The sequence below is a fragment of the Microtus oregoni genome, unplaced genomic scaffold (assembly GCF_018167655.1).
Source record: "Microtus oregoni isolate MIOR12 unplaced genomic scaffold, Mior012 000081F_ref0000091, whole genome shotgun sequence".
Lineage (NCBI taxonomy): Eukaryota > Metazoa > Chordata > Mammalia > Rodentia > Cricetidae > Microtus > Microtus oregoni.
Window position 1 is genome coordinate 2157546 of NW_024544541.1, and position 25842 is coordinate 2183387.

The 25842-nt window shown below is 51.3% G+C and overlaps 1 protein-coding gene across 3 annotated transcripts in view; it reads left to right on the plus strand.

Moving 5' to 3' along the window:
• Positions 1 to 1333: 1333 nt before the first annotated feature.
• The window catches only part of LOC121441804 (GDH/6PGL endoplasmic bifunctional protein-like), a 29502-nt gene continuing 4993 nt past the window's right edge, over positions 1334 to 25842 (plus strand). For 2 of the 3 annotated variants that reach the window (XM_041643120.1, XM_041643118.1), the window contains exons 1-3: positions 6995 to 7105; positions 14506 to 15142; positions 16633 to 16750. In XM_041643120.1, coding sequence (XP_041499054.1) covers positions 7059 to 7105; positions 14506 to 15142; positions 16633 to 16750 — 802 coding nt within the window. In that variant the 5' untranslated portion in view covers positions 6995 to 7058. Of the gene's footprint in view, positions 1595 to 6994; positions 7106 to 14505; positions 15143 to 16632; positions 16751 to 25842 lie in introns of those variants that run through there. The other variant, XM_041643119.1, reaches the window with a different exon arrangement.

Sequence of the window (25842 nt, forward strand, 5' to 3'; positions counted from 1 at the left end):
CCAATCCCACGGCAGGCACAGACAAGGTTCCCAGGGCTGATTTGGGGAGGCAGTGGTCTTCTACCTAAACTATTGGATTTTTGACATAAATGGATTGATTCTCTGAAGAAATTTAATAAATTGTTCAGATCAAACAAGAAGACGCAGGGTAGATGGGTCTGTGGGTACAGAGACTGCTGTGCGGGTATGAGGACCCAAGTTTGGATGCCTAGCACCCACATAAAAAGGCCAGACACAGTGGTCAATGGCCTGGAATATAAGTAAGGCAGATAGACCATGGCAGTCATGGAAATCAAGCCTGTTGGCCTCACTTGGTCCTTCTGGTCCTGCCAAATTCCCCTGCTAGTGCTATGCGGACGGAGAGCAACGGTTGTGACTTTTCACCAGACTGGTTTGCGTTTTCTCTCACACCAGGAGGCTTTCCAGTGGCTCAGAGGTGGCCATGCAGCCTTTCTGCCTGTGTGGTGGCTCGGAGGAACCTCTGAAGAAGGAACAGAGCAATGATGCTCCAAAAGTAAAGATGGGCACCCTCATCCAGGAGAGGTCCAAGGGCATCCTGCCGTTGGTGCAGTGCCATCCCTGCCTTCGTTAGCCCGAAGTTGCTTGAGGCTCACGGAGGGAAGAAGCAGCTTCATCTTCAGCGTCAGGATCACGGGGACACTGTAGGGTTAGCATTGAAATGGGCACGAGGTTGGGAACAGTGCACCAAAATGGATAGGAGGTGGGTGGAGCCAAGAGCTGAGATGTCTTTTACACAGCTGCTACTCTTCATAAAGCGCTGTTTATTTCCTGTCTTACTTAAGGCCTCGCAGGCACAAGATAACCCTCATCAGAACACAGAGAGAGTCCCAAGCCCCTTACAGTTAGGGGGCGTCAGAGATCTGCAGCCGGCTGGCGAAGGTGTGGGAAGGGTGTACACTCCCGGCGTTTTTTAACTCACTCCTCTGGGTACTCTACAGGTGGGGGACCATGAGGCCTGGGGACAGCAGGAAACATGTTCCAGCTTCCAAACGACAAGTCAGAGACACTGCTCATCCTCTGAATTTTCTCAACAACACATCCACTATCTCCACCCCTAGAAAACTTTAGGGGCACACGCGTTTTCCCGCGCAGCAGGGCAGCCCTGCCATTGAGAGTATGACCCGGATAGCAGAAAGGACCACGGAAGCAAGGCAAGAAAGAGCCCAAGTGTAGCAGCTGGACTTTAGGAAGCACTCGGAGGCTCCGCCTCCTCTACCGCGCCCGCGAGATAGGGGGCGTGCCCAGGTCCGAGGCTCCGCCTCCCGCGCGCGCTTCGCCCTAGGCCCCACTGCGCGCGCTCCTGGCGCCCGGGTGACCGCAGCGCGGGGCCGCGGTGGCCAGAGGCCTGCCCGCTAGGCCCTGTCGCTACGCAGCCTGAAATACTGCGGCAACCTGGGTTGAATTTGGCCTCGCGCCCGGGCGCTCTCGGAGGACCGAAGCGCGGCCCCGAGTGAAGTGAGCACCTGCCGAAGACGAAGCGCGGGCAGGGGGTCGCAGGTTCCCCCCCACTCCCTGACCCCAGCTGCCAGTCGTACTAGCCAGCCCGGGCCACTTCCCGGAGGAGCGAGATGAAGTAAGCTGCACCCCCCCTGCTTGCTCTGCGCTGCGCACTTCTTGCATCCAACGGCAGGCTAGCCAGCCGGCCATGGAGATGGCTCCGGTCCCACGGTGCTCGCCCGAGTCACCGAACCTTCACCCGCACGCTCCTCCTTCCGCGGAATAAAGGCATCATCACCCTACCCCACCCCACTCCACCTCTGCAGGGCCTGGGGATGCGGTGCAGTTAGGTGATGGGCCAGTAGGAGGCGGCCAGGCCCCTTCCCCGGCAGCCCTGGGGGCCCAGCGCGCCCTTGTCCCTAGGCTTCCCGGAACGTGCCGCAGAAAGCGAGCCGGTGATTTCCCAATGCTTAAACTTTGGCAGCTGCTATCGCGTGAGCGTTTCCTGCATACCGACCCAGCAAATTCTTTTCCAGGGACACGGGGCCTCTGAAAGCCGGCTTCCCCAGCCTTGAATGCTTAGCCGGAAGTAAAAACTGAAAATTCCATATGGCTGATACAGTAGCTAGTCCACCCCTCTATCGTGGCCCTTGAAAGGTAACCAGTTGGAAAACCAGGACTCCTATAGTCTCTGCCGTGATGCATGACTGGCCGAATCTTTTGAATTGATGAGGCTAATCCTTATTTTGGGAGCACATCCCAGAAAAGCGGCTGTTTAAGAGGGGCATAGTAGTGTACATCTCTAATCCCAGCACTTGGTGGAAGGGGGGCAGAGGTGGGAAGATCTTTGAGATTGAAGCTAGTAGCCTTTTCTGCAATTAGCGTTCTATGCTAGCCACACAGTGAGACCCTACCTTAAAAAAAATACTGTGTTTGACTTGAGCACGGCTCATTTTTTAAAGAGTTTTGTATTTAACAACAACAATAAATTTTAAATACAAGGTGATTTAACAGAAAGCAACAGATTACTATTGGCTGTTTGGGTAGATCAGGGGCCATTTTAAAGAGAAAGAAAAGCCGGAGTGGTGGGGCCCATCCATTATCCCAGCATTTCCGAGACCGAGGCAGAAGAATGTCCAGCCCAGGCCAGCCTCGGCTACCTGGCCACACTCTTTTCTCAAAACAAAACAAAACTGTAAAGGAGAACTAGGACGATTGCTTTGGCTATCAGTGGCCCAGTGCTCCAGAGCTGCCTGGAGCAGCTGTCCTGGGCTGTAAAGTAAGGAAAACCCCTTACACCATATCCTCACGAAGTACGTTTTGTTCCCTGATCCGGTTTCTTCTGGCCAGCCACTAAAATGAGGTCGTTTATCCCCATTTTACAGCAGGGAAGGTAATCCAGAAGTAAGCCAGGGGTTAGGGCTGCACAACCTCAGCCTCACTTCCCACTGGGGCCATTGTTTTCCACCTACAACATCGTACGCACTAGGCAAGCCCCAGACCTTTGGCTACAGCCCCAGCTCATACTCCTTTGCAAATATGTTATTTTTAAAAGATTTTTTTTAAAAATTTGTGCATATGAGTATTTCGCCTGCATGTGTATAAGCATACCATCCATGTGTGTGCCGTGTTCAGCTAAAAGAGGGTATGGGCTCTCTTAGAACTGGAGTTGTGGTTATGAGCGGCCGTGTGAATGTGGGGAATCAAACCTGAGTCCTCTGCAAGAGCTTTTAACCACTCAGCCGTCTCTCCAGCCTCATTTATTTTATTTGTATGTGCGTGTGTACGTGTGTGCATGTTCACATGCCTGTGGAGAACGGAAGAGGGAGTTGCAGTGCTAGGAACCGAATCTCAGTCTTCTACCAGAACAGCAAGTGCTATTAACCGCTGAGCAAATTCTCTAGGTCGTCCTCCCCCCCCCCCCACCCCAGTTTGTTTTGTTTTTATCTTATTTATTTATTTTGTGTGTGTGGTTGGGTGTTTTATCTCCATCCATATCTGTATGCCACACGTGTGCCTTGAACCCCATAGGCCAGGCGAGGGCTGGAGTTACAGATGGTTTGTGAGCTGCCACGTACATGCTGGGAACTGAATTCAGGTCCTCTGCAAGAGCAGCAGGTACTCATAACTGCCGAGTCATCTCTCCAGCCCTGCTGTGTGTTTTGGGAACAGGGTCTTGTTTTGTATCCCAGGCTGGTCTCAAGCTCGCAGCCCTTACCCTCAGCTTCTTGGGTTCCGGGGTTGTGGACAGGTACTGCGACACCCGGCTGTCATACTCTGTTTTTCTGGCTGGGTGGTAGACTTCTCAAGAGCTGAGAAGGGGCCATGGCAGCCCTGTAGCTCTTCAGCGTTTCGTCAGTGTGGTCAGATGGAACCATGCCTTGCAAGTTTCCTGTGGCAAGGTGGTTCGTCGCTTCCAAGGCTTGGTGGGAGCCACCTTCATGACGCTCATGTTCAGTGGCAGAAGCTAGCATTTTGGGAGAGCCTACAGCTTGTCAAGCGTGGCGCCAGAGTGCCTTACATGGATCGTCTTCGTGTGTGCGTGTGACGGACTTGCTTTTCTGTTTTGTGGTTGAGAACACAGGTTAGACATTGCCTCAGCTCACCCTGCTGCAGAGAGGCCTGCAGTACACAATTCCAGATGTATAATCAGTGTCTTCGCCCACAGGGCTCTTCGGGTTCACTTGGATATCGACTCCATGTCTTCCTATATCAGAAGGAGGGCATTTGAGTCACTATTAGGCAAGTGGAATGGGGCCTTAGCAGAGACCAGTGAGAGGCCTCTAGTGTTCAGGGTAATGTGGCAGCTTAGAGCAGTTCCTGGCCAGCTGGTTTATGTGAGCAGCCACTGTCAGGAAAACCAGTAATGGCACACCATGCTGCTATTTGCCATTTCGTTGTTTGGGAATTCTTTTTTCTCTTTTTTTAAGGTTTATTATTTTTATTTCCAGGTATGAGTTTTTGTCTGCATATATGTATGAATACCACGTGTGTACGGTGCCTGCAGAGGTCAAAAGAGGTCACTGAGTTCTCTGGAACTGGAGTCACAGATGGTTATAAGCCATCATGGTGGGTGCTGGGAGCTGAACCTGTGTCCTCTGCAAGAACAGCAACTGCTCTTAATTGCTGAGCCTCCTCCAGCCTTTAGCCACACACTTTATAGTGGCATCGGTAGTTAGCTCCACCACCAGGCCTGTCACCTCTGAGGTTGTCTGGCCATCAGCAAGATAGTTTACCTTCCCGTGTCTTAGTTCACTGCTCTGAAATGGTTGATGGCAGCACCTGCCTCACAGAACAGTAGCAAGAGTGCAAGGGTTCGTCACTTGTCAGGCTCCACGCCTAGCGTTTGGCAGATGGCATTTGCACCATAAATAGCTCACACTACTCAAGTGTTGTCATACGCAAGAAGCAGCTGCTGGTGGGTTGCAGCGGCACGGCGCCTGACGTGGCCGTTACAACGCATTGTTTCCATGCCAATATTCAGTCCTGGGCACCTTGTTCATGAGGTTACAGTGATCCTGTGCAAATGGTATTTATTTGATCATTGGCAAATGTCACACGGAGCTTGCTGAGTGCTTGGCCCTGTTTGGGATGCCAGAGACACTGCACTGAAGGGAGCATACCTCTCCCTGCCTCAGGCTGGACGTCATCATCCTACAGATATAGGGCTGGGGATGTGGCTCATTTGGTGGCATGCTTGCCTAGCATACATAACATATCAACATGGCACAAAAGTAAACATGGTGACTCATTCCTGTCATCCTAGCGTTCAGGAGATAGAGGAGGGAAGAACAGAAGTCCATGGGTCTGGAGTGATAGCTCAGCAGTTAAGAATACTGTCTGCTCTTCCAGAGGACCTGGGTTCAATTCCCAGCACTCACATGGCAGCTCACAACTGTTTGTAACTTTCATTCCAGGGCACCTGAAGCCTTGTTCTGGCCTCTCCAGGCACCAGCATGCATGTAGCACACAATCACACACAACACCCACACGCATCAAATAAAACAAGGAAAGTCAAGGTAATCCCCAACTATATATCAAGTTTGAGGGCAGCCTAGGATACAGGAAGCTGGGAAGGAAGAAAAGGAAGGGAAGAGAGGACAAAAAGAAGGAAGGAAGGAAGGAAGGAAGGAAGGAGAGATCCAGAGAGAATAGAGTGGGGAGGAGGGAGGAGGCATGAAGTGGAGGTGGCAGTTCTAGTATTTTGTGGAGTTGTCTGAGAAATCCTGACTGAGAAAGTGGTCTTGCTGAAGTTAGAGAAGGAATGCACCATGCGGGGAAAGTAGGTCAGACAGAGAGAAGAGCCAGTACAGAGGTTCTGAGGCAGGAGGATGCGCAGAATAGTATAAGAGGTAAAGAAATGATAGTGAGAAGCTAGAATGTGTAGACCTGGGGACATGATCCTACCACCGCTGGGAGGGTCATGCTGGCCCCTGTGCTAGACTCAATTGTGCAGGGCCCGAGGGAGACATAGGAGGGAGGAAGGGCGTTCTGTTGTAATCCAGGCAGAGGCGCCAGCAGAATAGACGAGGACAGTGGGAAATACTGTACTCCAAACCTCTGTGACTATTATTGTGTTTGTGTGTGCATTCCTGTATACACATGTGTGTGCCTATGTGTGTACACACATGGAGGTCATAGAGCAAGTACTGGAGTTGGAGTTCCCCTTCCGGCCTGTGAATTGAGTTCAGGTTATCAGTCTTGGTGACAGGTGCCTATAGCTGCCCCCAGATATAATTTGAAGGTCGATACTGGTATTTTCCAACAGACCAGACACCTCTTAAGGTTTATAATCTGAACATGTGTGTGTTTGCTGGGACTTGTGGAAGCCGCATTTGAAGTAGGTTGAGAGGTGTGGTGGTAACGCCTGTAACCCCGGAGGATGAGGCTGGAGGATAAGAGTTGAGGCCAGCCTGGGGTACAGAGAGATGCCTTGTCTCAAAATAAAGAAACACAGACCTGAAGGAGGGGAGGGAGGAAAAGCTAAAGGAGGGGAGGGAAGGAAAAGGAAGAGAGGAGATTTGGGGTAAAGAAGCCAGGTGGATGCTGATGTGGTTAAGCCTAGGCAGCATTCAGCTAGTGGGATCAGATGATTTGAGTGTAGGTTGGTTGATTACTCTAGAGGTGAGGTGGGAGGGTCCAAACTGGACACACAGGCTTGGCCGCACAGAGAGCAACTGGCTGGTCAACTTCGAACAGCTGCTGTGTAGGAGGCAGGGATGGGGCTGGGGAACCGGATTTAAGATCTTTGCCAATCTCCACGTTACAGATGTCCTCTGCTCAGCCAATCAAGGGCACATAGCAAAAAAGTGGTCTCATGGCTAGGAGACGCTGTTCTGAGTGTGTGGTGACCTTTGTTTGCTCTTTATAGAATTCAGCTGGTTATTCAGTAATGTAAACTCAGATTTAGTAATAACTGTGCTTGACAATCAGTTGTGAAAATACCCGGAAATTGAGCAATCGAACCTTGGAGACCGGTCCAAAGGGGCTTTGGGTTTCATCACTGCTTCTAGCTACCCTCAGAGGAGGCCAGGGAAAGGGCTCTTTGGAAAGAGCTCGATCTGGAAGCCCTGGTCCTCAGATTGGCCGCAGTGGACCAAATGCAGATCAAGGTTGGATGCCACAGGTTCTGTCTTTGCCTGCTCTGGTGAGTCTGGCGTCAGGGCCTCAGAACTAGAGGGGATCTTTGGTTGATAAGGGCAATTCTCTAAGTGTCCTTTCATTTGAAATCTTGTTTCCTTCCCGCTTCTTTTACAAAGTCCAGCTTTCTGGGCTGTGATTTGAGGCGCGTCCCCTCTTCTAGCTCCATCCCCAGGAGTCAGCTCTGTCAGTGGCATCTGTGGGAGCTAGAAAAGGGAATGGAGGTAGGTATGACCCCTGATTTTCCCTCTCTCTGCTGGCCTGAGCAGGGACAGCTGTGGGCTGGCTGGCCTTTTCCCCCTTGCGTGTGAGGGTAAACGGAAGATGGAGCTGGACACTGCCCCTGTTCACCATGGCTGGCCAAGTCTGCCTTTCGCCTTTTGCAGTGTGAGCAGGGCCTTTGTCTAAATGGGCAGACGCTCTAATGACCTCCCTTAGTTGGGCTTGGAGAGCCAAGGGTGTTGGAATCAGATCCCTGTGTGCACACTCAGTCAGAGCCATGTATTGTCGCCCAGAGGAGGCCGCCTGTCTTCCTGCTTGCTGACTCCACCTCCTTTTTACTTATTTTATTTTGTGTGTAGAGTGCTTTGCCTGCATGTCCGTATGTGCACCGTGTGCATGCTTCGTGTAGGCTTCCCTGGAACTGGAGTTTAGGATGGTTGTGAGCCATCATGTGGGTGCTGGGAACGGACCCTCTGCAAGAACAACAAGTGCTCTAAACTGCTGAGCCATCTCTCCAGCCTCTACCCTCTCTCTTCTTCCTTACTTTTCTTTCTTTTGATATGGGGTTGCTGTGTAGCCCAGGCTAACCCTGAACTCACAATCCTCCTGACTCCCAAGGACTGAGATTGTATGTGAGTTGTCATGTCCTGTTCTGTTTCTTGAATAAAAAAATATATATATATATGAAATTGTCTTCTCTATACTCTTTTTGTTTCTTTTTTTTTTTTTTTTTTGATTTTTCGAGATAGGGTTTCTCCGTAGCTTTTGGTTCCTGTCCTGGAACTAGCTCTTGTAGACCAGGCTGGCCTCGAACTCACAGAGATCCGCCTGCCTCTGCCTCCAGAGTGCTGGGATTAAAGGCGTGCGCACCACCGCCCGGCTCTATACTCTTTTTGTTTTGTTTCTCCTGGCTGTCCTAGAACTCACTCTGTAGACCAGGTTGTAGACTTGGATTTATATTTCTTGGCCCTGTGACCCCTTACAGAGGTCTCCCCTAGCACTTCCCTGTCTATGTAGCGTCTCCTTGATAGTAGGGCAGGACCTCCCTGGCAAAGCATGGGACCAAGGGCTGGTAAAGTACCTGGACCCACTTAGTTCATTTCCCAGGGGAGGAGGCTGAGGCTTTTGCAGATTAAATGCCTTCTTCACTGTTGTGTGGTTGTTTAGGATGAAGGCAAGAATGTGCCTGAGAACGACATTTTCCAGTGTCCCTGTTGACATCTCTGTCCTCTCCTCCAGCTTCTCAGCCTGTTGAGTGATGGTTTCCTGACTGATTGCTTAATTAGACAACAAAGAAAGCAAGGGAGAAGCAAAGTCCTAAGTGGGCTTTGTCCTGCCTCGTGACCAACTTCTAGTGTCGTGTGCTCAGCTCTGGCAGGTTCATCTCATAGGCCTTTCCTCTCAGTCGGTGCAGAGCCCAGAGCCCAGAGGGAGGAGTGCTTGTGTAAACCTCCTCGGGCGCAGCCTCAGGGAGGAGAGCTGAGCCCAGGCCTCACTGTCCTGTCCTGAGAGGCTGAGCTGGCTGTGAGATTGGAGCAGGCTTTGCTCTGCAGGGTGCTTGGCAGGGTTGGCTCTGCAGCCTAGAGGTGAGGGCAGTGGCCCAGTATCTCCCAGCAGTGCTGTGCCGCTCTAGGGCAGGGAGTCACTTTATAGTCAATTAACTTTCTTTCCTTTTTTTTCTCCCTGAGACAGGGTTTCCAACCACTTATATTGCAGGCTGGCTTTGCATTTCTGACCATCCTGATTTCACCTTCCAGGTGCTGGGTTACAGGGGCACATTGCCATACCTGGCCTATATAAGTGGTCTAATGGTCTAATTAGTTAACATTTGTCTAGTATTCTCTCTCTCTCTCTCTCTGGTTTTTCAAGACATGGTTTCTTTGTGTAACAGCCGAACTTGCTTTTGCTTTGTAGACCAGGCTGGCCTTGAACTCAACAAAGATCCCCCTGCCTCTGCTTCTGAGTGCAAGGATTAAAGGTGTGCACCACCACCGCCTGGCTAGTATCATTTTTAAAAGACTTTTTATTACTCTTTAGTGTGTGTTACACATATGCACATGCATATACTTGCCATGGCTTGGATGTGTGGGGGGAGGTCAGAAAACAAATCCGTGGAGTGAAATTTCTCTTTCTGCCATGCTGGTTCCAGGGGCAATTGGGTCATCATGCTTCTCAGCAGCAAGTGCCTTTACCCGCTGAGCCATCTCATCCACCTGGGGGGTGGGTGAGTGAGAGAAAGAGGGTGAAGGAAGGAGCGAGAGATTGTGTGTGTGTGTGTGTGTGGGTGTGGGTGTGTGTTATATTGTTCAGCTTTGGTTTGGAGAGAGTCTTACTATGTAGCCTAGGCTGCCTTGAACTTTTAGTAATTTGGTAATTCAGAAGGCCTTGGTCTTCTGACTGTTGGGATGACAGGCAGGTGCCCAGGTCATGGCTGTGCATGTTTTTGTTTTGTTTTGCTTTGCTTTGGGTCACATCACATCTCTGTCAGTCTTTCTAACCCCCCCCCCCTCAGGTCAGCAGAATCTGTCATGAACCCAGGCCTCACTCCCGATAGACAGATGCTCTGTCACCGACTGAGTTCTTCAGTCCTTTCCCACTCTTACTTTTGAGACAGGGTCTCTCTAAGTAGTTCAGACTGACCTCAAACTCCCATCTGTAGCCCAAGCTGGCCTTGAACTTTTGACTCTCCTGCTCAAAGGACTAGGACCGTAGACACGATCCATCATGCCTGGTTTCCGCCATGTTTTATAGGTGAAGAAGTCAGGACCAAAATGGATTAAGTTGTTTCCGAGGGTCCTGCGGCTAGGAGGGTGAAGGCCAGTGCTTGGAACCTCCATGCCGTGATTGACTAAGAAAGAGGGTTAGCGTGGTAGCGTGAGCTTTATGGTTCGTAATTCATTCCTCCTAGTCTCCTCAACTGTAGTATGAGAATCATGTCAGAACCAGTGGCTGAGGCCGTACAGCTGGCTCACCCAGTTCATGTTGGCTTCCACAGTCAACACAGGACCTAGTCAAAGCCATTTATGTCAACTAAAGCGTCTCAGGTGGAGCTCGAGCATCTCTGACGTGTGATGAGAATAGGAGGCCAGGCGTGTGCGTATTTTATTTTTTCCTTTTGTGTGTATGGGTGTTTCACATGCACCATGTGCCTGCCTTGCGTCTGCAGAGGCTAGAAAGGGCATTGGAACCCCTGGGACTGGAGTTAGAGTTGTGACCTGCCTTGTGGGTGGTGGGGATCTAACTTTGGAAGCAACTAGTGCTCTTCGCCACCCAGTGGACTCTCAGGCTTGTCTGTTTGGGTGTAGATGCCTCTTGTGCTCAGTGTTCTGGAACCTGGCAGCTTTGGCCTCTCCATCAGAATCTGCATCTTAAACAGTTCCCCAGGGAACTCAAGCACACACTACAGCTTGAGCTATGCTGTTAAGGTTAAAAAACAGGGTCATAGTAAAAATAAGTAACACGCCCCCTCCCCATCAACACCTGAGGTCAGAAGAGCAGGATACATGTCCCTGCCTCCAACAGCTGTAACATTCGAGAGAGCAGGCTCTGCACCTCGCCTGGGCAGCACAGTAGAGCTGACCATATTGGTGGACATGTGGGTGAGCCAGCCCCTAGTTGTGAGCATGGGGGAGCTGTCCCCAGTACTCATCTGTCTTGTGGCAGCAGCACTCCCATCAAAGCCTGAGGCAGTTGGAAGAGCATGCCCCGAGGTCCTAAGAGTGGGGGAGCTGTCCCTGCCCTTCACCAGCTGTAGCACTCGGGAGAGTGGCCCCCACATCTCACCTGGGCAACAGTAGAGCTGTCCTGGAAGGTTAGGTGTGGAAGAACTGACCCTGAAGATGCAAAAGCCAGAGAAATGGCCCCGCCCCTTACTTATCCCCTCAGCGAGGGGTGAACTGGCCAGGGCACTGCAGGAGAGCTCACCCTGGTGGTGAGGACAGAGGGGAGCTGGTGGGCTGACCAACCCTGCAACTACCCAGGCCCAGAGCCAGGGTTCTGTGTTGGCCCACCCCAACATCCACCCTCTCTGTGATCTGATGGACAGGAGTGAGGAGTGGGGGTGGGGTCGGTGGTAGCAACAGGATATCCAGGAAGAGTTCCAGAGAGGGCCCAGCATTGATGGTATAGCACAAACCAGGGGATCAGACCAATGATCCTTTGCGATGAACGCCTGCGTGTAAAAATGTGTGGATAAAGGATTGACTGCTTGACTGCCGTGCCACACCGCAGCTTCCAGGTCAAGATTTTCCCTTTCTCACCTTCTTTTCCTTTTCTCTTAAATTTTATTTTGTTTTATTCTGGAGGGTTGGGTGGGAGATGGGTGGGATTGGGAGGCATGATGTGAAAGACACAAAGAATAGATAAAAAGAAAGTTAAAAAACCAAGTAACACATATAACACCCCTGAAAGTTAAAAAACTAAGCAACACATAAGGCTGCTTTCAGCAAGAGTAGTTGTGTAGGTGTTTTAGTAACCACTCTGCAAACATGCTGTCGTAATTCCCAGTGTTGCTGCTTCAGGAGTTCTGGAATGCCAGAGAGAAGACTGGTTTACCTGGGCATTAGGTCCAGAACACACCCGTCAGAGGAAACCGGTGTCGTTGAGGGTCAGAAGGCAGTGTGGTTCAGGTGCCATCCATTCCCATTGTCCTCAGAGAGGCGGCCTTGGGCTCCCCCACCTGCCAGCCCCTGCAAGACTCCCCAGCTTCTCTCTGTACCAGCACATCCCGAGCCCTGGCTCCCAGGACCGGATCAGGAGTTTGGCGAGCCGCTTGCCAGCTGGCGCCTCCTCCTTCTCCAGGCTGTTCTCTGGGCTTCAGATTTCTCCTGCACTGACCTTGCAGCTTTTCCTTCCCCCGGGGCAGAGCTGTTGCCAGTGGAGAAAGAAAGGCTCAGGTGCCAAGGACAGGAATTGGGAAGCAGAGAAAAATGGAATGCCCTGTAGTCCGTCTGGTGTTTGAGAACTAGCAGAGATCCAGGGTGAGCAGGAGAGGAAGGCTGGAGCTGCTCAGGCCCTTTGAGCGGAGGAAAGTGGATGCTGGCACGGAAACTGTTATTGAACCTTTGTCTTCCTTGGGTGTCACTAGAGCCATCATGGCGGCGGGTCCCCAGAGAGATGAGGAAGGAAGACTAGGACCAGATAAAAGCAGGTGCATGGCTGTAATCCCAGCACTTCAGAGAATGAGGCAGGGGGATTGCCATGAGTGTGAGGCCAGCCTGGGCTACAAAGTAAGACCCTGTTTCATATAATAGCAACAGCAATCAAATAAACAGAGGTAAATTTAATATCCACTGCACAGTGCTGGTAGGCTGGTCAACTCTGGGAGCTTTTATATGTTCGATGATCTCTGTAAACTCCAGTCTCCCATCTGTGTGGCCGTGTTTATTCTGTTCATGCTGTCTGGTTTATGAATGGTGTTCAGCCAGTTTCTGTCATTGCCTTCACCTTTACACCTCTGTACTACGCCCTGTTTCCACCTTTACTTCCCATAGCTGTGGGTCCTCTTTGATTCCTTCCGCCCTTTCCCAAAGCCCAGCTTCAGTAGAGACCCTGAGGACTATGGTGATATAAACACAGCGCTGGGCCAGAACAGAAAACCAACCTAGTAAATACCCAGGTGCTCTTGTGACTTGATCCAGGCCTCTTGCCTCTTAGATATGCCAGTTGACACAAGTCAGGCTGGAAAAGCTGGCCAGGAAGGCATGTTTGCCTGTGGAAGGCCAGGTAAGCAATTGCAAGGACCCAACTTGCCACTCTGTCACCATGGAAGCTTCATCCCACAGCACATGAGCCTTTCCACGTGCAAAGGGGACTGTAGTTAAACTGTCCTGTATGGGTCCTCAGGGCCTGGTCTGGGTCCAATAAGACCGGACTGAGAGCGTTTGGGTTTGTGATTGACACATATGTTAGCACTTCTAATCAAAACCCAGAGACAGATATTAGAGTTCAGCCTGAAGGTCAGAAAAGCAAAACAGCCGGTTATTGGCTCTTATCTCTACCTCAGTCCAAAATGGCGACCCTGCCTCCAGGAATCTCAGAATGAGACTGTGACTGTGTGTGAGAGCTGTCTCCTCCCATTTTATATTCCTCTCTAGGGCTGTGATTAAAGGCATGCAACATTACCGCCCGGTTTCTATGGCAAACTAGTGTGGCTACTGGGATTAAAGGTGTGTGTCACCACTGCCTGGTCTGTGAGGCTGACCAGTGTGGCTGTTTGACTCTCTGATCTCCCTTTTTCCCCTTCTTTTTAATTTTATTTTGTTTTACTATGGAGGGGTAAGAGGGAGATGGGTGGGATTGGAAGGCATGATGTGAAAGACACAAAGAATAAATGAAAAACCAAGTAGCACATATAACACCCCTGAAAATTAAAAAAACCTACTAAGTAACACGTAACTTTGGCAAGCTTTGTTTGTTAAAATCAAGTGAATGCCACTGCAAATTATGTTTATGCATCAGCTCTCCTGTAAACAGTGGCTGAAAGGCAGCAGGTGCTCCCCTAAGCATCGCGGAAATGTGGGGTTTATTTTATTCTTGCTACAAACCTGCGTGCATATACATGGAGGAGGTCAGAGGACAGCTTACAGGAGCTGATTCTCTCCTTCCACCATGCAGGTCCCAGGGGATGGACTTGGATTGCCGGGGCGGGGGGGCGGGGTGGGTGTATTTTCACACTGAACCGTCTTGCTGCCCCCCCCCCCCGAGCAGTTGGGATTTTGTGCGTGGAGTCCAGTAGACAGGGGAAAGAGCTGAGTGGTGGGTGCGAGAAGGTGGTCGTGCCCTCTCGCCTGCTGCTCTTCCTGGGTTAGGGTTCCCCTGCTGTCCAGCTAGCCTGTGCTCATGGCAGAGGCTGGTTGTGGCTGTGAAGGGGTCCACTCCTCTCTCAGCACTGGGGGCCTCTCTGGTGCTCCTAGCAGCAAAATGCCCTGGTTCCATCACATGGCTTAGGACTTTCCTGGGTACATTTCCTGCTTGCAGAGCAAGCTCCTAAACACCGACTTCCTGGCACAGAAGCCAGGCTGCTCGGGAGGGAGGGAATGCTGAGTGACTATAATGTTTCTCCGAGTAACATGTGGTTGTTTCTTGCCAGGCAGGAAATGTTTGATGCCCTAGCTGTGTTATTTCCACATTCTAACCTCCTGAGCCATGTCTGATGCTTCCTCGTTCCTTGTCTGTTCTTCCCAGGTACCCAAAAATTTGGAAGATGCTCGTAGCAGCAATGTGCTTGGCCCTTCTGGGCTGCCTGCAAGCCCAGGAATTCAAGGGGCATGTTTCCATAATCCTGCTGGGAGCAACTGGGGACCTTGCTAAGAAGTACCTGTGGCAGGGCCTGTTCCAGCTGTACCTGGACGAGGCTGGGAAGGGCCATAGTTTCAGCTTCCATGGGGCCGCCCTGACAGCCCCCGAGCAGGGCCAGAAGCTCATGGACAAGGCCTTGGAATCCCTCTCCTGCCCCAAGGACTTGGCACTCAGTCACTGTGATGAACTCAAGGGTCAGTTTCTGCAGCTGAGCCAGTACCGCCAGCTGAAGACAGCTGAGGACTATCAGACCCTGAACAAGGACATTGAGACCCAGGTCCAGCAGGATGGGCTCTGGGAAGCTGGCAGGATCTTCTACTTCTCTGTGCCTCCCTTTGCCTATGCAGACATTGCCCGCAACATCAACAGCAGCTGCCGACCGCACCCAGGCGCCTGGCTACGGGTTGTTCTTGAAAAACCCTTTGGCCATGACCACCTCTCAGCCCAGCAGCTGGCTTCAGAGCTTGGGAGCTTTTTCCAGGAAGAGGAGATGTATCGAGTAGACCATTACCTGGGCAAGCAGGTGAGCTGCAGCTTGGAGCCTGGCATGGCTGTGCTATGTGGGGTACCATGGGGCTGACATCAAGGACTTACTATCGAATGTAGAATTGGGTTAGGGTGTTGGGATCCCTTGGCACCCATGGTCTCCCCGAAGGGAGACGGGAGATGTGGAAGCAGGGGAGCCAGTGAATAGCAGGCAAGACCACTTTCTGTCTCCTTGTCTTGGCTTCCCAGAGAGAGAGTGCATTCTCATTCCTCTGTATTGGCCTGCCTTCTCTGCAGAAGTGGTCCAGGGACTCTGATGTCTGGAACTGGCTTTCATTGGGAATGCTGTGGGAATTAGAGTTAGCTTAAGTCCCTCACCTGTAGCACGATTAATAAAAACCCAGAGACAGAAATTGGAGTTCAATTTGAAGGTCAGAAAAGCAAAACAGCCAGCCACTGGCTCTTACCTCTACCTCAGTCCAAAATGGTGGTTCTGTCTCCAGGAATCTCAGAATGAGACTGTGTCTGAGAGCTGCCTCCTCCCGTTTTATAATCCTCTTTAGTGCTGGGATTAAAGGTGTGTACCATTACCACCCGGTTTCTTTGGCAAACTAGTGTGGCTACTGGGATTTAAAGTGTGTGTCACCACTGCCTGGTCTACAGTAAGGCTGACTAATATGGCTGTTTTACTCTCTAAACTTCAGGCAAACTTCGCTTATTAAAATACAAATGAAATATCACTACACTCACCCATCTGCCTTTTTAAAATAAAAATCTTTGTCGTCTTGAATTCTGTCTTGAGGCACAAAGCTGATAACAACTTAGACCTGAGACAGGGAAGTGGACCCTGAGTTCACGCACTTCAGTGAAGCGTAGACAGGAACTTGGAGGATCCCCTGGAGATAGAGGGCAGCATCAGTCCACTCCGCTCATCAAGCGCCAGCATCGCCAGTGTAGACCGCAGTGCACCTGTACTCTTTGGTACCCAGACTGCTGCGCTGGGCCACATACTGGGTAGAGAGCTAACTACCCAGGCAGGTGCTTCATTTTCCATCCAACCCTTTGCTTCTGTCGTGGAGATAGTCTCAGATTGCAGTCCCCAGACCAGGGCCAGGCTTGATAAGGTTTCATTGGCCTGGAAATGGAAAGGAATAGTATTAAATGTATACAGTTTAAAGTTTTTCATGTTACAATTTTGTCATTAAATGATTTTATTAAAAATTGATAGTCTTAAAAGAGAGGGTTCATTTTTTCCTTTTCCACCCTCTTTGTACTGTAGATTGAACCTAGGGTCTCATGCATGTGAGGCCAGCACCCACCACTGGGCTACAGCACAGGAAGACAGTCAGTTTAAGCATGCTCTTTCTTGGCTGGGAACCGTTTAGGTCATTTAGTTTTGAGCATTTCCATGGAGCTGTGCATCCTGAGGTCTAGGAGCTGGTGTCCACAGACGACTTTCTCCCTGGGCTCGAGAGCTAGGCCTCTTTCACCCAAGAACCTGGGATGACCAGTCTTCCTCCCTGACAGGCCGTGGCTCAGATCCTGCCCTTCCGAGATCAGAACCGCAAGGCCCTGGACGGCCTCTGGGACAGGCACCATGTGGAGCGGGTGGAGATTGTCCTGAAGGAGATGGTGGATGCGGAAGGTGCGTGAGAGCTCTGGTGCCCACGGCTCCTCAGCCTTGCCTGCCTGGTATTCGGTGGCATGCCAGGCTCTGCAGTCTGGAGTGCCAGCCACGCCTGTGCACCATGGCCAGCTCTGCTTGGAGGGAGAATTTCTGTTGGTATGTAACCTCCCTCCAGGCCTCCTGCTGTGTGCTGCAGGAGCTGACCTGCAGGGACCTGGTGGCAAAGCCCAAATTTTCAGTGATGCCATAGGAGGCATTTGGTGCAGTGACATGCACCTGGTGCAGACCCTTGAAACTGCTGACAAGAAGTCAGTGCTGGAGGTTACTCCAGGCGTGTGTGTGTCTATGTAAGTCTGTCTGTCTGTCTGTATGTGTGTGTGTATTTTTCTGAGACAGAGTCTTGTAGCCCAGGCCGGCCTCCAAATTGCTACATAGCCAGGGATGACCTTGAACTTCCGGTCTGTTCGCCTCTGCTTTCCTGGTGCTGGACTCTGGGGATGCGCTATGCTGCCGCAGCCAGCTAATGTGGGCTTTGCGCTACTGTAATGTGGGTCATTGCAGCTGTGAGGTTTTGTGCTTGCGTGAGTGATGCCACCGCCTGGGAGGTGGCGGCCACTCCTATGCCCTCCTCCCTCTCAGGTGACCTCTAGCGCCCTTGCTCTTCCTGCATAGGGGCCTTTACTGGCCACTCCTTCTGGAAGCCACAGACTTCCATTGCTCTCTGCAGGGCCTCTCTTCTCCGGTGCTGGCCTCGCTGTGTCTCTCACATGCTTGTGGGTGCCAGGAGGGCACCCATCTTACAAAGTGCCCTGTGAATGGTGTCAGTCCGGGGTCAGGAGACAGTGTTACACTTGTCTCTGCCTCTAGCGAGGTGACCTCAGTGTGTCACTTTTACATCTCTTGCAAGAGTAGGTTTTGCAGGTGATGACAGATAAGGTGGCTTTGAGCTTTGACATTCTCCAATGTTAGTACAAAATTTTTAGAAGTGTGTGTTTGTGCGCACGCGCACATGCACTGCATACACATAAGAGTCTTGTGATCTTGTGGAGGTTAGAGGGCAGTCTTTGGAGTCAGTTCTTCCTCTGTGTGTCTCCTAGATGTTGAACTCAGATCATCAGGCTTGGTGGCCAGCACATTGCTCACCAAGCCAACTTTCTGGTCCTGTTATAATTAAAAGTATTTTTATATTTAAGTCATTATGTTATGTGTATTAGCATTTTGCCCAGGGAGATCAGAAGAGGACGCTGGGTCCCCTGGGACTGGAGACCCAGACAGTTGTGCATCACCACGCGGGTGCTGGGAACTCAGTGCAGATCCTCGGCAAGAGCAGTAAGTGTTTTTAACTACTGAGCCTGGGGTTAAAATCTCTCCAGCCCCTGTTATTAAAAATTTTGATCACTGCATTTACAACATGGGTTCTTACATCATCATATAATAACAATCATATAATAATAATTTAAACAGCTAACTGTTGCTATGTCCCCAGTAGCCGTATGAGATGGGACAATCCCTGGCCAATTACTTCCTTCTCTAAAGGAAGTGGATGGTTCCCTGTCCAGTCCTTGGCTGGAGTGAAGGAGTCTGCCTCTAGGCCAGCACTGTGGCCCTAGCTCTCACACTTGACACACTGCACAGAGCCACCACCCCACACAGATGTATGCCCACCTTCTGCAGCTGTAGGAATTCCCAGGGCCCACCCCTCATACCCCAATGTATGACTTGGCTAGAGGAGAGGTCTCCAAGCTCCTCGACCAAAGATGGGTAGAGGCCTGTCCTCTTCTCTCCTCCGTCTGTCCATTCTGCTCCGTCTTTCTCTTCCCCTCGGGAACTCTGGCTTTTCTCCTTTCTTGGCGTGTGTAGTTAGTGCTGGGAGCTCTGGGCCCGGTGGGTGGTAGGGTCAGAGAGGTGAGACCCAGCCCCTGGGAGGCTGGGGTGGGGGTGAGAAACTCCAGTATGGAGGCTGCAGGCAGACTGTGCTGGATGGTGGAGGAGTGAGGGGCAGGAGGCTAGACAGGGCTTCCCAGCCAGGCTTCAGCAAGCATCTCTCCATCAAGAGGTCCTGGCTCCCCCTCCTCCAGGATCCATGGCAGAGAACAGGTACGAGCCCCTTATGGTGACTTCACCTGGGTCTCAGGAAGTCACTGGAGCCCTTTCAAGTGTCTGATGTCCAAGCAGGAGTGTATGCTGCACCTCGTTCTTGCTTTATCTGCAGAGCTGAGCTGCAGATCTGGTCCCGAGAGTGGGGATCCAGTGGGAGGTGCAGCGACCACTCTTGAGCGGACCAGCAGCAGCATCTACCCCTGCTTCTGCTCTCTGGACTTGGTCTGTTTCTGCCTAGGCTGGGAGGCTGGGTCTTGCTCCCTCTGCCTGACGTTCTTCCCTGTGCTCACCATGGGGCAGGGAAGAGTTCCATGTGTGGAGTTGGCTATGGTCCTCTCACCTCAACCTTCTGCCCATTTCCTCCTCCATATCCTACACATCCTCTATGGACGCTAGGGTCTCTGTGGAGACAGGGGCCAGACAGGCTACAGCAAAGGTGCCTTTGACAGTTAGGGCGTAGAAGCCAGAGAACAGACAGAATCCAGGTGGGTGCCTGGGCAGGTGGACTTGCTGAGTTGAGCCTGCAGCAGTGACAGCGTGGTCTAAGCAGCAGCTGCTACCGGGGTGGTTGTGCCTAGGGACTGGTCAGGGCTCTGGCCACAAGGCTGCTGTAGCAGGTAGAGTCCACTGTTCCTAAGCCTCCAGCACGAAACTCTCCCTCTCAGTGGGAGGCCAGGCAGCCAGGCTCCCCCCTTGTTCCAAGGCCCTACACCTAGTAACAATAGAGGCTGCTGTGTGGGACTGGCCTGCTCTCTGGGCTTGCTTCCTTTACCCATTGTTTGGTTCGACACAGTGCCTCTCAGTATAGCCTAGGCTGGCCTCCATCTTATAATATTGTTCAGGCTGGCCTTGAACTCACAGAAATCCTCCTGCCTCAGGCTCCCAAGTGCTGGGATATAGACACAAGCTACCACTTCGTTTTTCTGGTGTCAGTTGTGTAGCTGGCTGGCGGGGCTGCTGCCCTGCTGGGTACAGGCCCAGAGAAAAACGGGAAATTCTGCCACCAAACCTCTAGCCCAGCAGGAGGGCCTCTGCCATGGGCCACTTTGGCCATAGGATGAGCACATGTGAGTGCTGGGAGGGCAGTCTTATTGGCACCCTCAGGAGGTGCCCACAGAAGCTCTGTGACTCGAGTACAGTTCCCTCCCCCACCTTCTGGACAGGAACTGCAGATCCACCCAGGTGCCAACATCTGGTGGCCATGGTGGGCTTCGATGAGTGACGGTTCCTGTTGGCCTCAGTGTGGGCTCAATGTTTCCAGGGCTGAGTCCTACAGTTTGAATTTTAAGCAAAAAGACCAAGGTCACAAGCCATTCCCTGTCCACTGCCTCCTGCATTATTCCTACCTAGGGGTAGATGTACCCTGCCTTCTGGGAGGGGAGGAGCCACTACCCAGGCCTGTTCTCCCCTTGCCCGGCCACTGCAGTAGCCAGAAAGGAACTTTTGAACTGCAAGGTCATTTGGCTCTTTCTCTCCCACCCCACCCACCTGGACGGCAGCAGCTCCCCAGCTCCCTCCCCTCCACGGCTTCTGCCGCAGCCTTTGGCTCAGTGGAGCTTGCTGCAGAGGCTGCAGCACAGGCTGGGGGCACACTGGAGGAGAAAAGAAGGAGCCAGCAGTAACCCTGCAGTGTCTGACCTGGGTTCAACCCGCAGGAGGCCCTGACCCCTTCCCCCAGTCACAGATGCCCTGGGGCCTTCAGGGCTGCATGGGCTGTGGATGTGACCTTGGTGAGGAATCCTGTCTTTAACAGCAGAGGTTCAGTAGTGTGTGCTCTGGGTTTGAAGCAGCCTCTGGATCATCAGAACCCAAGCCTCTAGTCATTGTGTTCCTCATCCTCTCAGTGCCCAGGTCTCAGGAATTGGCCTCCCTCACTACCTTGTATTTTTGGGCACTCCTTACCAACCCAGCGTCCCTCTGCACAGGGCACTCCCTGAGGCTGTCTCTCCTAGGCAGGGTCTCTATCCAGGCTCTAGGGAAAGGATCGTGAGTTAGAGTGACTGCCCTGTGCCTCTCACCAAGGGACCAGAACAGCCAGGGTCCTCCCAGGTAACACCAGTTGTCCTGCTTTCCTTCACCCATGTGACCCATCTGCTGTGCTGTCTGCATGCTGAGCTGGGGTGGCTGCATCCTCCTGTGCAGAGGGAGGGCGATGGGGAGAAGGGAAGAAGCAGCCTGCAGTCAGACAGTCTCTCCGCTGCTCCGCTCTCACCGTCTTTATTTTTAGCGGTCCCAGAAGACATTGATAGGGACTGCTGCTGGCTTTTAGTAATTTTTCCTTTGTTTCGTTAAAGTATCTATTTTAGCTGGGAAACCCAGCTCTCCCAAAGCACCAAAGCAATGGGAGTGGGTATTAGATCATTTCTGGAGGCTTGACCCCTAGCTCACCTTTTATAGTGCGAAGAAGCCTGGTAATGTTCTCTGGGTGATTCTCTGTATTAAATTAGATGATATCCATGGGCGTAATTAACAAATAGAGATGCTCTCCAAGTTTACCAGGAGAGGAGCGATCTTAAAATGCCTGTTCCCACCAAGGTTGGCTTGATGTGTGACAACCTGCGATTGGTCTAGAATGCCCTTTGTCCTTTCTTAGTGAGCCCCATCTACCTTTCCATATATTGATAATCTGAGTAATATATTTTTAACAGCTCTATATTTTGTTCAGTTCTATTTATATCACAGAATATGTAGTTTAAATTCTATAACTAGGCATTTTGGTTGTTTTCAGTTTTTGCTATTTTAAACAGTACTTTCTGAATTTTTTTTTTCTGAAATCAGATTCACACTCTGTAAAATTCACAACTTAAACTTTGTGACTCAGTATGTTTTAGTACTTTGCAATATTGCGCAGCTCACCTCGACTTCTAGAACACTTATGATCTTAACTATTTCTCCTCTGGTATATATCTCCACAGTGGGGCTCCCAGGATGGTGAGCAGTTTGGAGCCATCTTCCTTCCCTTAGACTGAGCAGGATGACAGAGGGCAAAGTCATGATCCACTCTGGACTCGCAGTTAGGAGCTGAGTTCACGGGGTCTTTCTTTGAGTTGGCCATACTGCTTGCCCTTTCTCTTCTCAACAATGTGGATGTTAGCTGGCGACCTTTAACCTAGGAAAAGGGTGCATGAAGCCAGTACACACCCCCTTTAGGGGAAAGAAACATCAGTCCCCAACAACCGGCAGTTCCTGGACAAGTCAGCACACTGAGAACCATGGGAGCGCCAGTGTCTGGCTTTTCACCTGCTGCTCAGCTGCTGAGCCCCGAACACGGTCTCTTTCTTGTTCATGTGTGGCTCAGGCCATAGCCCTGCTCCTTCATAGATGACCACGCTGGGAGCAGAGACACAAGACCACAAGTCTATGGGTTGTGCTAACACAAGCACACCCCTGAGTCTGCAATGAAGAAATAAAGACAGCTCTCTTCCACTCGGCAGGTAGTGAACCCCAGGCAAACAATCTCCCAGAATCCAGCAGTGGGTGGATAAAAATAGGAAAGGGGCCACTCAGGGGTTTAGGAAATTAATGAATAGTAAGCAGAAAGCGGGCTTTTAAGGACGCCGGTGCTCTCTCTCCATCAAAAATGCATCGTTCTTAAAGCCGTAACCACCCTCTCTCTGCTTCAATCTGCTCTAATTCATTGATTTTATCAGGTACGGGTTTTCATGTTTGAGCATCTCTGAAGCTGGGCTTGCCATCGAGGGTGCCAGGCTGAGCCAGCAGCCAGCTTCTTCCTGAGGCTATAATTAGCAGGGTTCGAATCTCAGGCTTGGCGAAGTCTGTTGTTGCCTCACCTGTACCTCCAGTGACCCTTCAGGGACGGCCACCAGAAGCCATGCCAGCACTCTCCAGAACCAGCGATTTTAAATGGGCAGTTCTCGTAAAATGCCAAGTACCTTTTAAAAAATTATTTGTTTCTATTGTATGCATATAAGCATCTTGCTTAAATATATGTCTGTGCATTGCATGAATGCCTGGTGCCTGTGGGAGTCAGAAAACGGGACAGACCCCTGGAACTGGAACATAGTTGTCAGCCGCCATGTGGGTGCTGGGAACTGAACCCTGGTCCTCTGTAAGAGCTACGAATTCTGCCATCTCCAGCTCCCTGAAACTATCATTTTTAAAAGACACGCATCTCTTTAAAGGCTTCTACTTTTATTTTTTGGGTTGTTTTTTCTTTTCAAGAGAGGGTCTCAATATGTAACCCTGGCTGTCCTGGAGCTCACTATGTACACCAGGCTGGCCTCAAACTCACAGAAGTTTGCCTCCCGAGTGCTGGGATTAAAGGTTGGGCCACCACTGCTAGTCTCTATTTTTACTTTTAAGTGTGTGTGTGTGTGTGTGTGTGTGTGTGTGTGTGTGTGTGTGTGTGAGAGAGAGAGAGAGGGGGGGGGAGTACAATGTCTGTGGAGCCCAGAAAAGGGCATCAGATCCCCTGATGCTGGAGTTTAGATGGTTGAGGGTGTGGGAACTGAACTCAGATCTTCTGGAAGAGTAGCAAGTGCTCTTAGCCTCTGACCACCTCTTTAGCCCCCAAGCTGCCCTTTTCAGTTCCCAATGGTCACCGTGTCTCTCCAGCAGGGCAGGTTCTGCTGACTCAGGGAACCTGCTCAGGACGAGCATGCTCAGCTCCAGAAGTCTAACCTGGGATTGCCTCCCCTCTCTGTTTGCATTAAATATTAACTAGATTCCAGGTAAAATAGTGCTCAGAAAATACATGTAAGGTAAATATAACTCTGTAATAAGCAATGCAAACGGGTTTTAATTTAAATTTTTTATTTTGCCCTCCTGGGAATGAGCCTGGAGCCTCGAGCATGATAAATAAACATCCTACCACTGCTCCACATCCAAACTCCTTCCTACTAGTTCTATACTTCAGAAACCCTTTAGTACACTTATTACTTATTTATGTGCGCGTATGGGTGTGTGCATGCCGTGGCACACATGTGAAGGTCAGATGACAACTTTCCATCTTCTGGGACCTGTGGAATGAACTCGGGTTGCCAGGCTGTCTGCAGGCCCCCGTCTCCACGGGTCACTCTTACAGCCTCCCCCCAGTTAAAAGCGCGGTAACAGCCCTTGGGTCTGTGTCCTTGGACTCTGTCCTATTCCTGTTCTCTGTTGGTCCCAACTGTGAGTGTGCTTACATCTGTTTGTATGTTTGTACATCTTTGTAAGTACGCGTGTGTGTACATATGTATACTTGCGGGGAGCCAAGTGTCTTCCTCAGTCATTCCCCACAGGACTTAATTTGAGTTAGGGTCTCTTTGTGACCAACCAGCTGCTACTAGGACTCCCCTGCCTCCACCTCCTCAGGGCTGGAGATGCAGGTGTGAACTGCCATGCCCAGCTTCTTACATGGGTGCCGGGAATCTGAACAGAGATACTCATGTGTACATGACACGCATGTCGCTGAGTCATCTTCCCCACCTCAGCCAGCCCTCAGTTCTCCTTACTCCTGTCATGGATGTCCGTGTCCTTAAACAATGCACTGCTAGATTTTAGTGCGGAGTCACACGCGGTACAGCAACTTTTGTTTGTTTCTTCTTTGTGGTGCTGAGGTTGGAGCCCAGGGCCCCATGTGTGCTGGGTAAGATTCTGCTGCCAGGCTCCACCCAGCCTTCCTTTCAGCTCTCATCCTGCCCCGCTTTGCAGCATCACGTGTCTCTTCTACTCCGACTCTCCCGGCCCCTTCTGATCTGTAATTAACCCCTACGTCAGTGATGATTGCTTATTGAGATCCTGCCCGTGTGGGCCAGTTCATAGCCTGTTTATTTATTTATTATGACTTGACTTTTGTGTGTGTGTGTACATATGTTTGCACTCACGTCTGTGTACACACATGATTGTGCTGCTACCCTCAGAGGCCAGAAGAAGGTGCTGCCAGGTGCAACCCCTGAAGCTAGCGTTACAGGCAGGTGTGAGCCGACTGCTGTGGGTATCAGGAATTGAACTCTGATCCCCTTAACTACTGACCCATCTTTTCAGTCCCTAGATCCTCTCCAAATAAGTTCCTTCTCAATCAAAGCAATGCTGTCTTCTTGTGATACCATGGGCCAGGATGTGTGCATTCATCCCTTCCACGGTCTCTCGTGTGAAGGAGGCAATAGCTGAAGTAGCAGGCACACGACAACTCTGTCCCCACTGTGGGCCTCAGGTGCAGACCTGAACGGCCAGCATCAGGTGGGCTGGAGAAGGCAGGCCTGCAGTATTGGAGGCCCAAGCCCCTAGGGGCTGAGAGTACACAGGAATCAGTTAGCATCCTCCCATCGCCGCGAGTGTTACCGCCGGCCCCCCTGTTGCTTAGGCCCAGTCTGAGGGTCTGCCTTTGCCCCCTCCTTGCCTCCTGTCACTCATGCTGTCCTCTTCTGTTGGCCAGTGCAGTCAGTTCCAGACGGAAATGACTCTAGCTCCTGGGCCACTGCTCTAGCGGAAGCCTGGCCCTCCCTTCCATCTTCCGGCCTCCACAGTCTTGCCACACAGCAGGCCAGGATCCCGCTCTCATGTGACTCAGGCCTGCTCCACTGGGGTCGTCCAGGGGCTTCCCTCATCCCACAGGACCTAACTCCGCTCCAGCCTCGTCTCTGCCATCTCCTTGTTTCTCGTGTCCAGCCCCAGCAGGCTCCGTCTCTTCTGCCTCAGAGCTGTGCACCTGAGGGTCTCTTCACCTGCAGTGCTCTGGTCTCAGGGGAGCCTTCCATGATCCTCTATCATACCTAACGGTTTTATTTCCTCGTTCTTCTCTCCCACTTCTTCACTTTCCCACATGCCCTGGCTTAGTGGACTCTAGCAGTGGATCATGGGTGGTGTTTTTGTTTCTGTCTAGTGGTCAGATACCCAACCAGTTAACTAAGCAACGCACACTCGGAAGAGGATGTCAGAGCCATCCTAGTCTGTTCTCTGCCATCCTACCCTCCTCTCGTCCTGGCCAGGTTACCCCCCTCCGCTGTTGGTCAGTGCCCAGGGAGGGAGGGCGGCAAGGAGGCCAGCCAAGATACACAGATGTTTTCTGC